Raw genomic sequence first — 14,153 nt, 5'->3', positions numbered from 1 at the left:
GAGCAGCAAACAACAGTTCCATGTGCACCTTAGAGATTAAATCAGCCTCCCAGGTGGAACCAAAGGGATCAGTCCTCTCACCGGCTCTCTTCAACATGTATACCAGTGATCTCTTTCCCACAAAGTCACAGCTCTTTACATATGCTGATGACTTGGCTCTGGCTTTCCAGCTTAAGGAATTTCAGGACTTTGAAAAAACACTCACTAAAGATCTATGTTCTTTGGAAGACTGCTTCAGAAAATGGAGATTTTAACCAAATGCTGCCAAGACAGTCGTTTCACCCGAACAACTCAAAGGCCAGGGGAGACCTTCATGTCCAGTTCTGTGGCCAACCACTCACCCATGACCCAATGCCAAATGCCTTGGCATCATTCTTAACCATACATTGACCTACTGGCAGCATCTCCAGAACACCAGAGCCAAGGTCAAGATGAGAGTGAATCTCATATGGAAACTGGCACATACCACCTGGGGCAGCAGAGGCAACACACTATGCACTGCTTCACTTGCCCTGTTCTACCCAACAGCAGAGTACTGCTGTTCAATCTGGCCCAGGAGCTGCCACACAAATGTGGCAACTATTCACTCCTGGGAAGTCATGAGGATTATTTCTGTGACGTTGAGTTTGCAAGTACATATTGAACCTCCTGATGTCTGCAAGGAAAACATCTTCCTCAAAGAACACCACCAACTGACAGCTAACGAAGCACTCACACTAACACAGGACCTCAAACAAAAACTCAAGCACTCTCCTGAAATCCCGCAGTACCCACTGGAACACACTCCACACCCTATAAATGGATGGCATCCCCACCTATCGATAGTGCACCTCCTGGCTGACTGCAAACATCACCAGCTGCAACCTGGTAACTGACCTGAGTGGTGAAGTCCCAAGTTTAAACCTTCCACGGAAGACCTGGATAACCCTTAACCGCTTAAGGACAGGCCGGGGAAGATGTGGTCACTTCTTCCAAGTGGAACATGAGGAACAGCTCAAATTGTGACTGTGGCCATCCAAGTCAGACCATTGCCCAAGTACTAAACTTCTGCCCTAACCCATTCCTATTGGCAACACAACCATTCACACTGTGTCAGCTGAAGTTGTTGAATGTGTTGTTAAACTTGATATCGCACTATAACCACTTCCCTAGCCATGCGCATTAAAAAAAGGCTGTAATGTTTTTAAAAAATTAAAATTAACATGCCCACTTGTCCCTTGCTGTCTGCATCTTCACATTGCAACTCCCCCTAACCAGCGGTGCTGCCAATCGCTGAGTGCTGTAGGGCCTCCCAGTTAATGGTCTTCCAACATTGGGAGCCTGCCCACCGTCCATAATTGGATGATGAGCCTGTTCCCTGGCCTTTAATTGACTCGAGCATCGAAAATTGCTGTGGACGCACCCAAAGTACACCATGTGGTGTCAGGACATAAAACAAACATCCATGCCCAATTCTCGATCCCTGGTTAAAAATTCAGCCCCATCTAATCCAGCGCAGGGATTGAACTTGGTTTGTGAGGTTCAGAACCACACTGGGTGATACCTTTAAATATTGAACCTTATGTTAGCCTAAAAGGGAATTATTAACATAGATGTTTTTGAGAGTGTGGACAGATTACAGAGCACTTTGCATTTGGTACTTTTACTTGTATTTGTCCTCCATTCTTAGGCTGCAAATATAGATTTTAGTTAATAATCTGTTGCTTCTGTTCTGTTAAAAAATTGAAAGCGTTGTGTACGTAAATAATTTCTTTATTAGATTGTGATTTCTTTGAATGCTTTACTTTCTAGTGGTTCAGAAGAAACCTGAGCAAATCTACTCCATACCCAAAAAATCTCAAGATGTTCGAGAGGCCAGCCAGAGGTCACCATGGCCCCCCACTTCACCCATAAGGTCTTCCTTTGCTGCACCAAATAATGATATATACGCTGTGCCCAGAAACCCAATACCTCTTCCCCGGAAAATGAATGTGGTAAGAAATTAACACTGTTTTTGACAAATGGAAATATAGGGTTAGCAGTGTGTCACTCTGCTAGTTTGTTAAAACATTGAAAGTTTTGTAGATTAATGAAGCAGATTATTGAAATAATTGTCAAATAGGGTGAAATGTGTAACAGAATCGCATTGGAATGAGTGAGAATATTAAAGTCTCCTGTTAATTATTAATTACACTAAACACTATTAAAAGTAGACCACCGCTGGAACAAGTTAAACATAGAAACTAGGGGCAGGAGTAGGCCATTCGGCCCTTTGAGCCTGCTCTGCCATTCATTATGATCATGGCTGATCATCCAACTCAATAGCCTGCTCCCGCTTTCTCCCCATACCCTTTGATCCCTTTCATCCCAAGAGCTATATCTAACTCCTTGTTGAAAACATACAATGTTTTGGTCTCAACTACTTTCTGTGGTAACAAATTCCACAGGCTCACCACTCTCTGGATGAAGAAATTTCTCCTCATCTCAGTCCTAAATAGACTACCCCGTATCCTCAGACTGTGATCCCTGGTCTGGACTCTCCCACCATCGGGAACATCCTTCCTGCATCTACCCTGTCTAGTCCTGTTAGAATTTTATAGGTTTCTATGAGATCCCCCCCTCACTCTTCTGAACTCCAGCAAATATAATCCTAATCAACTCAATCTCTCCTCATATGTCAGTCCCGCTATCCCAGGAATCAGTCAGGTATACCTTCGCTGCACTCCCTCTATGGCAAGTACATCTTTCCTCAGATAAGGAGACCAAAACTGCACACAATATTCCAGTGTGGTCTCACCAAGGCCCTATGCAATTGCAGCAAGACATCCCTATTCCTGTACTCGAATCCTGTGGCTCTGAAGGCCAACATACCATTTGCTTTCTTTACCGCCTGCTGCACCTGCATGCTTACCTTCAGCTGGTGTACAAGGACATCCAGGTCTCGTTGCACATTCCCCTCTCTCAATTTATAGCCATTCATTCCCCTCTCTCAATTTATAGCCTCAGGCCTGATCACCTTTGAGTTCTATGACAGTCAGCAATAATTTGTTTACATTATTACTGTACATTGCTGAACTCCGCTACTTCTGGCTCCTCACCCTATGACCAAGGAGTTTATTTTGGTAGAATGACGAAGACAGATACTTAAGTGGGTGTTGTGCTAGTAAGACATGTCTGTTTGAAAGTGTGGATTTAGCATACAATTTTAGGCCTAATAACTGATTACCATAATTTGAACTTGCCTGAAGTTGTAAAATCAGGCACCTGCGGATTTAACATTGAAGCAATGATTGGGAGCAATTATTGTGGAGCAGTATATGTGGGATCGATGCACCCACTTCCACCAAAGATATGGAGTGTAAATGCTGACGCACAGTGGCAGAAATCAGGATGGCTAAGAACTGAGGGAGAGGGTGCACATGTTCATGGACATGAGACAAGAGGTTCTGTTGGAGGAGAGGCATTGGGAGATGTCCCAATGAAACCTGCTGGCCTCCAGGGGTGGGAAGGCCCCTCCTTTTGGGGGCACTCTACAGCCTACTGAGGGATCCTCCCAGTGGCACTGACATGGCAACTGTGCTGTCAGTCCTTCATGACCCCTCCTCACCCTCAATGATCACCGGGGTCTGGCTACCTAACTGCAGTTTCCCTCAACCAACCTCAACTCTCTTTGAGAGTGCCCTGCCATTGAGACCCCCCTGGATTCTGATTGAACTGACAGCTCTTGAGGGTGGTAAGGATAACAGACCTGACAGTGGACTGGCAATTGACTGCAACCAGTCATCTGCCACCCCAGGTCACCTCCTGCTTCCGGCCCCGGTGAGGGGACTCCAGCCTTACCAGCAAAATCCAGAGAGTTGCAGAAAACCTTCCAACTGGTTTCATAGGTCCCTTTCAAACTTCATCAGTGAACGAACTGTGAAAAGTGAGTATGCCTTAAGCAGCAATTTATTTACTCTTACACAGCTAGTCAAGAAAGAGCATTTGGTCAAGCTCTATCCACCAAAATGCCATGTAGCCTTTTAATGATTACTAGCAGCAATCTAAGTGGCAATCAGCCCCTTCAGCATCCACTAGGTGGCCATTCCTAGCGCACAAACTTCAACTGCTTTACCAAGATGGTGTCTTCTAAACATGGACTAAACCAGTATTTCAGCTCAAGACACCCAATCTTGGCTCTCTAGCAGGCTCTTTAGTCCCTAAATAAGCTGGCAGAAATCACCCACCAGATGTATACAGCAGACACACCATTCATGAAGAATAACCCACGGTAACATCTGTTGTCCTTTATACAATGCTCCAGTTGCCTCCTACCAAGATTTTCTACCTTATTTTATCGTCCGCCCAATTTCTTTTCCATTGCAGTCAATGTTTCCCATTGAAGTTAGTCTCCTTGATGGGGACATCACAGTTATTCTTCTTCCTGTCCTCACCCAGTGTTCACCCATAATAAATAAAAGTTTTGGCAAATCTCCCTAAGCACCTCCAGGAATTGTGCCTGATCAGAATTGGGACAGAAAAATAATCAAGAAAGCAGAATTGGAGTTTGAGCCACTGCTGATGTCACAACAGTCTTCATGTAGATAGGGGGTGGTTGCTGTATCAGGAAGATGGGGTGCGATCCGGTCAGGAAAGGAGGAGACTAAATTTGGGGAGGACAGCTCACCCTTTCTTCGAGTTCCATTATTTTCTGTTGATTTCAATGGAACAAGGATCAGGCAGATTTTGTAGCAGACTGGCTATCTGCTTCATTTAGTTACCACAGCTAGCATGCTGGTTTTCCGACAGCTTTCAGCCATTTTAGGAGAGACAAGTTTGAGATCTGGCAAGGCATATTAGGAGCCTTGTAAGGATACCAATTTGGATTTTCTAGTCATCTGCCAGTTTCCCGACACGATAGGGGCAGTTCAATAGCCAGGAGGTGGGCACCCAGTGGCAGGCTGGGTGCCAGCATCTCATCAGGCCTACAGGCCTTCCCTGCCTGCCTGGATGTGGGTGCAGTCAAAAGCAGCCTGTGTAGAGGGACTATTGCTCCTTCCCCAGCACACGTGCACACACATACACACACTAATGGCCTGGCTGCTTTTTCTACTTTGCATTCGTTTTTTGACGAAAGTTGGTGAGAGAGCACCTGCCTGTTGAAACTTCCTCTCAGTTACTTACCCTTCTCACTGCAGCCTGCAGCGCCTCTCAAGCTGGAAGACCTCTGATTGGCCCTCTAGTTTTGAGCTCCCAACTGCTGCCATTATTGAGCAGGGAAGCTGTCTCAGGGGATGCTCTGGTCCAAATCCCACTGAGTGACTCCTGTTTCCCATCTCCAAAGTGAAAACAGCCCACTGAGTTGAATTTGGACCTTGCAGTCTGAATATTTGCCGTGTACCTTATTTTCCAGTTGAATCAGTACTGTTCAGTCAAATGCACAAATAGTAAAGTTTAATCTAGTTTCTAGCAGTTTCTGCTGAAATGTTTTTGTTTCAAAATTATCTACAAGAAAACTAAGGGCAAATATCAAACGTTTTCCATATAAAGTTCATGGTGATCTGTTTTTTAAAAGCAAGGTGCTCTGGGTGTGTTTTTGTGTGTACTTCAAAAGAGTCTACTTGATTACACACCTGTAAAAGGTATGGAAAAATGTCGGTGCCTGTGGAACTGTCTGCCAGCAAGAGTCAACACCTTCAGAAGATGAAGGGACTAAAACAGTATATTAAATAAGCTTTCCGACTGAGAGCCCAGATTCAAATTGTCCACAGATGGAAGTCATGCAAAATGCAAATTTTAAGCCAATAGGTCAAAATGACTCAACTGTAAACAGAAAAAAAATGCAGAACCAAAAGAATCTCTCAATCTCTTCCTTTCCAGCCAAAATCTTTCCTGAACAGCTGTTAAGGGCCTGAATTTTTTGGATGGCGGGGTCTCGCTTCACACCATCTGAAAAGTCACCACCAACTCTGAGTGCCCACAGCCATTTCACGCTTGGATGAGTGTTAAGTGGCTGGAGGTGGGTGTTCCACCCCTCACTCCGAAGGAAGTCCTGCCCACAGAGAGTTGCTGGTCAATCTGATTGGCTTGCAACAACAGCGCTGTAGTGGACAAAAGAGGAAGATCAGGAGTACTTCGGAGGCGAAGTCCAGGGGGCAGAGGCCCAAGTAGATTCAAGGGGTCATGGGGCAGGAAGGTTAGGGAAGTCCTTGGGAGGTGTGAAGGGGACTATTGCAGTCTCGGGGGAGAGGCAGGGGGCGGGCAGGGAGGTCCAGAGGCAACCGGACCTTAAGGTGGATGGAGGATGCCGGTCTTCACAAGGGGGTTTCTGATAGAGACCCCCACCCCTCCACCCTACCTTCCCACCTAGAATCTAACTGTTTAATTTCAGCCTTCCCCCCACGCCACCTCAATCCTCCCACCAATCCAAAAATTGAGGCTTGGCGAGAAATGGCCCTCGAGTGGCCACTAATTGGCCACCTAAGGACCTCAATTGGTGCAAGGGCAAGCTTCCCATCCAAGACCTTGCCCGCCCCAGCGTAAAATCGCTGTGTGGATGGGGTGGGTAGGGAGCCAGGGAGCCAGAGGAAATCCCGCCCCTTCAATTTCACCCCTACCTCCCCGCCTAAAAACCTGCCAATGGGGAAGTGTAAACCTCTGGCCCGTGTCTTGATAGCTGTTTTCAGTGGCAAAGCCCAAGATGGCATCAACTACAGATACCTTTCCAGAACCCCAATTAAAATGATAAAAGAACTCCATTCTCAAATTCCTGTGTGAAATCCAAATGATACAGAATTTTGGCATATAATCAGGATAAACCATTAAATTCACAGGCTAATGCAATGGAATCCAAATTTAGATTTTGATACTCAAAGTTACCTCCGGGGCCAAAATTGTAATTTGAAGGGTTTTGGAAAATTTAAAACAATAATTTTATGTTAAAAAGAAAAGTTGTTTGCCTTCATGCATTTTAATCATCTTTGTATGACATTCCCAGCTTAAAGTTGTCGGAATTTAATGTGTAAGGATTAGGCACCAAAAATGAAACCTAATTCACTTTTTGCAAGGCAGTGTTTTGCATCAAGGAGCAGAATTGTCCTCTTGCATTAATTTGCATTAGGTACAGTAGCAGGTGCTGGCCACAATGGTGTCTTTTGGCGATGCACCATCCCAAACCCACTGCGTTAATTAGGCATTCCTGGAAACAAGCCCTTTCCATGGCAGACGGGTTCTTGTTCGTCCACCACGCCATCATCTCACTGCTTCTTCATGCTGGATGCCATATTTAAAGTGCAGCCACACTCACACCTCTCAGGGCTTCCAGCCCACAACTGCTGCAAAAGAACTGCAGCCCCCCAGTTCAATGACATGTCCCTCGAGTGCCTTTTGGACACAGTGGAGGCTCACCGTGATGTCCTGCCCTGGCCGCAGGATGGGCAGCAACCTCACTAATCTGGCTTGGGAGGCAGTTGCAGCAGTGGTCAGCGTCACTACCCTGCAAAAGAGGACAGCCACCCATTGCCGCATGAGGATGAATGATCTCCTCCATTCCACCATGGGAAGTCAGTCCTCTCATCACTCTCAATTCACACTCACGAACCCATCACACATCCTCAGGGATCTCACTCACTGCCAATTCAAGGAACATCACCATTCACTCTGTCAAACACACTCATTGTTCTCATCCCATCCATGGGACCACTCATCACCCACACGTGCCAGGCATACTTATCATCTGACCTGGCAGGCAGCCTGCTTGCGCTCTCTCCACTCTCTATTCATGCAGGACAAGCTGGCACACAACAAGAGGGAGAGGTCGCTTACCGGTGGAGGAATACCTGTAATCAAGGACCTCACAGACCTCGAAAACAGAGTCATCCAGCTGATTGGCGAGGCTTTGGACTGTTCCTGTGCTGACAATGAGGTCGGCAGTGCTCCACCAAGTGAGGATCAAGCAGTGCAATATCCTTCAGACATCCATGCTGTGAGTGATGTGCCCTCTTTCACAGGCCACTGCCATGCACTAATTATCTCCCCTTGCTTTCACAGGCACACCCGTCAAACAGCCAACAGAGTCCATGACCCTAGGCCTCCAATCAAGTCCCAAAGAAACCTCTGAAGAGGAATCTGAAGGCACCCTCCCTGAAGACCCATCACAGCGCTCACCCACACCCGCCACCAGCACAGGGACATAGATCTCAGTGGGGCCTAGCTTTAGAGTAGCCCCGGGATCACAGTCTGATGAACAAATCACACTTTATGATCCACAGCAGGAGGCGGCAGGGACTTTCCAGGTTTATGACACTCAGAGTGCTTTGGCCAGAAATTTGATGAGTCAGATGATGAGCGCCTGGACTCTCAAACATACCTCAGTTGTTGGCAATTTTAGGGCAAGCTCAGGAACATCAGGAAGGGACATCTGCTGCATTCCTCAGATTGCAAGGCATGATGGAGGAATCCGTCTGCCTTTAGGCTGAGGTGATAATGCCGGCATGCCAACACACCGAGGTCAACAGTAGTAGAATGGCAGCCGCCATGGAAACCTTCGTCCAGGACGTCGCTCCTGCACTGCTGCGCGGGTTAAACTCCATCTCTGATGCCATAGTTGGCCTCCAACAGTGTGTACACGAGAGGGGTGCAGGGCAGCTCAAGCTCAATTCAGCTACCCCTTCTCGCCAAGGAGTCAGCCTCTTGGGCACCCATAGGGAGGAGGATCAGCAGGTGCACATCCCAAAGCCATCCACCCAGGAGATTCCGGGAGTGTCCAGCCCATCTGAATCCCTTCTTCCTGTGACCCCAGAAGCTCCAGCTCCACAGCTCGAGGAGGGTGCCACTGCCACACAGCAGGACCCCGCAAGCAGGCCTGGGCCCTCCAAGTCTCAGCCCTCCAGAGAACACCCATCAAGGTCATCACAGATAAGGCGTAGCAAACAGCAGGCTGCCTCCACCTCCGCTGTGGATGTACAGGGAGCACCAAGACATAGCGGCGGGGTTAGGAAGATTAAGAAGATGTAATTACACAGCCTGGGCACAGGTGTTAATCACTTGTACATAATGTTCACTATTGTAAATTAACTCCCAAGAATGTCTCCCTGCCTATGGCTCCTTGTTCTGATGAGCAGTATTTGTGTCACTTAGATGTGAAAACTTTCTTCACAAGATAAAGGCAGGTATCTCAGTCCAGGGCCTCTTCCCTGTGTTTTGTGCATGGTTCGACCTCTCATTCCCTGGACTCATTACTGATGCCTGCATCTCGACGGTGCTTGTCAATGTTGCCAGAACGTCGTGGCTAGGCATCACAGAGTTCCATCATTTGCTTTGTGTACTCTCAGCACCTTTAAGATGGGGCTGGCCCCCATTCAGCACCTGTGACCAGTGACGCTGTGCTCCTGAAGGGCTGAGGTGCTGAAGGCGGACAAAGAATCAGATGCTTTTAAAATTTCATGGCTGCGTCTCTATGATATGACCCTGATCATAGAGCACAAGTGAGCTGCCCTCGGTCAGACATTCTCAAAGGCTAGGTGAAGATCTATGGATTGTCCCCACTGCATGTCGTCATCATCCTCCTGCAATTGAGTGACTATAAGGGCCTCCACTGCATCTCCATGACAGGAGCATTATGACAGCGGGTATGTGCGCTGCCATAAACCAGACAGGAGCCAAACATTCACAGATGCAATGTGAGGATATTGTGGTGTCTCCTCACTGCATGTCGTCATCATCCTCCACAAACGTAGCAGATATGAGGGCCTCCCGAGCACACCTGCCCCGCCTGACCAATTCGAGGGCCTCATCGCCGTCATCGTCACCTTCGAGGACCTCCTCACCCTCATCACCATCGACTTCCTTCTCATCGGAGGAGAACTCCAGCTCCTCCATCTCCTCCTCAGCCAGCTCCTCTGCCTGTTGCAGCGCCAGGTTGTAAAGGGTGCAGCAGGTGAGAACAATGCGTGACATGCTCTATGACAATATTGCAGGGCTCCAACAGACCTGTTCAGGCACTGGAATCTCATTTTCAGCATGCGATGGTTTGCTCCACCAAGTTGTGAGTTGCAGCATTAGCCTGGTTATACCTTCTCTCTGCTGCAGCCTGAGGCCACCACACGGGTGTCATCAGCCACGGCCTCTGCCCTTGTCCCCTAGGAGCCATTCCTGCAGCCTCTGTGCCTCTGTGGACCCTGGAAGATGTCAGGGATCTGTGACCAACTGAGAATGTAGGAGTTCTGGACACTCCCTGGAAGCTGTGCGCAGACCTGCAGGATGTGTTTGAGATGGTCGCACACCAGCTGCACATTCAGCGAATGGAATCCCTTGCAGTTGATATAGTTGACCCCTTGTTGCGACGGAGATCTGGGCGCCACTTGAGTGCAGTTGATCGCACCCTACACCTAAGGGAAACCCAAGATCTGGGCAAATCCAATCATTCTTGCATCCTGGCTTTCCTGGTCCCGGGCGAAATGCACAAAGTTGTGTGCCCTCATGAGGATGGCATCTGTGACTTCGTGGATGAATTTGTGGGCGGAGGCTTGTAATATCCCACAGAGGTCACCTGTGGAGCTCTGAAGGGAGCCACTGGCATAGAAACTGCAGTCACTTTCACAGCCACTGGCAGTGGATGGCTTCCCTGTCCCCATGGCGCCAAATCCTTTAGCAGCTGGCAGATGTGACCAACCAGTTCCCTAGACATTCGCAGTCTTTAGTGACACTGGTTCTCGATCATCTGCAGGAATGAATGGCGCCTTCTATAGACCCTCAGTCTATCTAGGCACCGACCAGCGACGGCTCACTGTGGCTCTTCAGCAGTGTGTGTGGGAGCTGCAGCCATCCCTTCTTCATGAGGGTGCTGCTCCTCCCTCTGTGCAGCTAAGCACCTCAATCGCTCTGTTCTCCGCTGTCTTCGCTCTCTGTACGCTACGAGCCATACAGCTAGTTCACCAGGCCCCATGTTCCTGATGTACTTCTCCTGCAGGATGAAAGAGAAAGACGTATGGGTTAGCTTGATTGTACTAAGCACCTCTCTTGGTTAAGTCTGAGGGCCCCTCAACGCATCCCGGAGAGTGCTGGCCACCACTTGGACAACAGGAGATTAGTGCGCTGCATGGCTGCCCGAAACCCCACCTTCCTCCGCCCCACTCCACCTGACCGATTGGCGGCAGCTTTGCCCATTGGCATATGCTGTGCTCTCAGCTCGGGCACAGGCATTCTCCTATCCTGCCCTGCAAGGCTGCACTGTTAGTTTGAACAATGGGGGAGACTTGTCCAAGCTGTGATGATGAAAGTGCAAGGAGCTGTGAGAACCTCCATAAGTGGCTGTTTCACGGCCAGCAATGTGCCCAGTCATCCAACTGTTCTGCAGTTATTAGTTTGCTGTCTGTGCTCGAGGGGTGAGAAGCACTGGAGCACTTAGTGGCACTTTCAGACCTCTGCGTTGCTTGAGTGGGCAGATGAGCTAGAGGCCTGACATCAATGGCTGCGCCTAAACTGTCTCAGCTACAGAGGAATGGTCATTTTATACAAGGTGTCCCTAAGGTGTGGCACTCCCCCCCCACCCCAGACATACTTGTGTGCTGCCTTTAACTGCAGGGCAGCCTTTGCGCCCACCCCCCCCCCCCCCCAACGCGCCTCAACCTTGAAGTCTAACAAGCGTCCCTCGCGAGCACTCTGCAATGTTACTGTGCATTCACCTCTGAGTTCCCCACAAAGTGCAGCCTGCCAAGTGCACACCTTTTATATGCTTTTGTAAAACACGTCAGAATGTAATAATGCCAACCTGGGTGGGTGATCCAGCTAGGGGACTGGGCTGGCCTTATAATGACAGGCTGATGTATTACAATGAGGTTCCTGACATCCGATGGTAGGAAATGCAGCCCGCCATTGATGAGCTGAGTGGACGATTGCAACCGACTGCAAGCTTTCACCGATTTTTGACTTTCTCGCCATTTTACCTATCGCGCCACCAAACACGCCCAACGCCAGTGGGCACGGAAAATTCCATCCAAGATTTGCCTTTGAAGTTGATTCCAATGGCACTTTACTATTCAATTCCAGTGGTGTGAAGGATGAGAATTGCTGTTAAATTTGCTGCTGTGATTGCCGCATTGTTCATGCACCCATGCAGGTAAAGATCACTGCACAGATGCAGGAACACTGGTTCAGTTTTATTTCCCTTCACTATTCAGCCCAAAGAAATCAAGGCCAGTTGTACTACCCCATTTCGACTTAACTGAGATCAGTAAAAACTGTGTGTTAATTTAAATATTTTCAGATGTAGTACAGTGAGATGGAAATATGTATTTGGTATGTGGAAATAGAATACAGCAAAGTCATTTTGTATTTAGTACAAATTATGGGAGGCTGTGTCATCGCTGAAGTGTTCTATGAATGTCTTAGTCCAAGATAGCACTGCTTTATAACTTAGACACAGATGATTACAAACAAGCTGCAGCAACAAAGATGAACATCAGCATGGCCCAAAATTTACTCATTCCCAACCCCAGCCCACACCCCCTGGAAGTGGTATTTTACCAGTGGGGGGACAGGTGGCAGGTGATCCACCTGCCTTTATGCCAGTTGAGGCCCTAAAGTGGCCAATTAATGGCTTCTTCCTGCACTGCTGGTACTTTACCAGTGGCAGATGGACATCTCGCCAGCAGGGATGCTGCCCGTTAAAATCTGGCAGCCTCTCTATGGGCTCAAGGAGTTCTCCTGACCAGGCACCCTGTGGACAGTGGAGGCCGCCCCCCGCCCCAAACCCTCCACCAATCGCTAGAGTTGCCTCTACTGGATGTCCCTTCCCACCCTCATGATCAACCCTCCCACCACACCCCCACCTCTCCCACTACACCCCCATCCCTCCCAGGTCTCTCTGATTGACCCGTAGTGCCCCACCCCCGCTTACCTGTGTTCCGGTGCTGCTTCATCGTTGCTGGTCTGGGGCCTGCTGCAGTCCCAGCAGTGGCCACTGCTTCTGGTGGTGCTGTTGAGACTGAAGAGCTACCAGACTTCTGATTGGCCTGAAGGGACAGAAGCCACGACTCTAACAACTGATTGCTTGCACCAAATAAAATTGAGTTGTGTCTTCCAGGCCAGTAAAGGCAGGTTTGCCCATAACTTTCTGGCTGGTGGGCCAGAAGGAAGAAAAGGGAGAGTGTTTGAGAATGTTGGCAGGGGGGTAATGTGTGAAGAAGAATCGATGGGACATTAACTGCACAAAAGAAAGGAGTGAAAAAATTGTGCACCTGTTCTTTCTTTCACTGTGGGTCTCTAAGGAGTCACAAAGTTTGTTTTTATCCATTCACGGGATGTGGGCTTCGCTGGCTGGGCCAGCATTTATTGCCCTTGAGATGGTGGTTGCGAGCTGACTTCTTGAACCACTCCAGTCCCTGTGGTGTAGGTACACCCACAGTGCTGTTAGGAAGGGAGCTCCAGGATTTTGACCCAGCAACAGTGAAGGAACGGCGATATATTTCCAAGTCAGGATGGTGAGTGACTTGGAGGGGAATTTCTAGGTGGTGGTGTTCCCATCCATCTGCTGCTCTTGTCCTTCTAGATGGTAGTGGTCGTGGGTTTGGAAGGTGCTGTCGAAGGAGCCTTGGTGAACTCCTGCAGTGCATCTTGTAGATAGTACACACTGCTGCTACTGTGCATCAGTGATGGAGGGAGTGAATGTTTGTGAATGTGGTGGCAATCAAGCAGGCTGCTTTGTCCTGGAAGGTGTCAAGCTTCCTGATTGTTGTGGGAACTGCACTCATCCAGGCAAGTGGGAAGTATTCCATCACACTCCTGACATGTGCCTTGTAGATAGATGGTGGATAGGCTTTGGGGGGGTCAGGAAGTGAGCTACTTGTCGCAGGATTCGTAGCTTTTGACCTGCCCTTATAGCTACAGTATTTATGTGGCTAGTCCGGTTCAGTTTCTGGTAAATGGTAACCCCTAGGATGTTGATAGTGGGAGATTCCGTGATGGTAGTGCCTTTGAACGTCAAGGGGCGATGTTTGGATTCTCTCTTGTTAAAGATCATCTTTGCCTGACACTTGTGTGGCACAAGTGTTACTTGCTACTTGTTAGCCCAAGCCTGGATATTGTCCAGGTCTTGCTGCATTTGGACATGGACTGCTTCAGTATCTGAGGAGCCATGAATGGTGCTGAACATTGTGTAATCATCAGCGAACATCCCCACTTCTGACCTTAGGATG

The 14,153-nt window shown here is 48.5% G+C and overlaps 1 protein-coding gene across 2 annotated transcripts in view; it reads left to right on the top strand.

The window, feature by feature from the left end:
• The window catches only part of unm_sa1614 (un-named sa1614), a 258,244-nt gene that overhangs the window by 237,867 nt on the left and 6,224 nt on the right, over positions 1-14,153 (top strand). For both annotated transcript variants that reach the window (XM_041204808.1, XM_041204807.1), the window contains exon 26: positions 1,792-1,973. In XM_041204808.1, coding sequence (XP_041060742.1) covers positions 1,792-1,973 — 182 coding nt within the window. The remainder of the gene's footprint in view (positions 1-1,791; positions 1,974-14,153) is intronic.

This window comes from Carcharodon carcharias, chromosome 14 (genome assembly GCF_017639515.1).
Source record: "Carcharodon carcharias isolate sCarCar2 chromosome 14, sCarCar2.pri, whole genome shotgun sequence".
Classification (NCBI taxonomy): domain Eukaryota; kingdom Metazoa; phylum Chordata; class Chondrichthyes; order Lamniformes; family Lamnidae; genus Carcharodon; species Carcharodon carcharias.
This window is presented reverse-complemented; position numbering and strand designations above follow the sequence as displayed.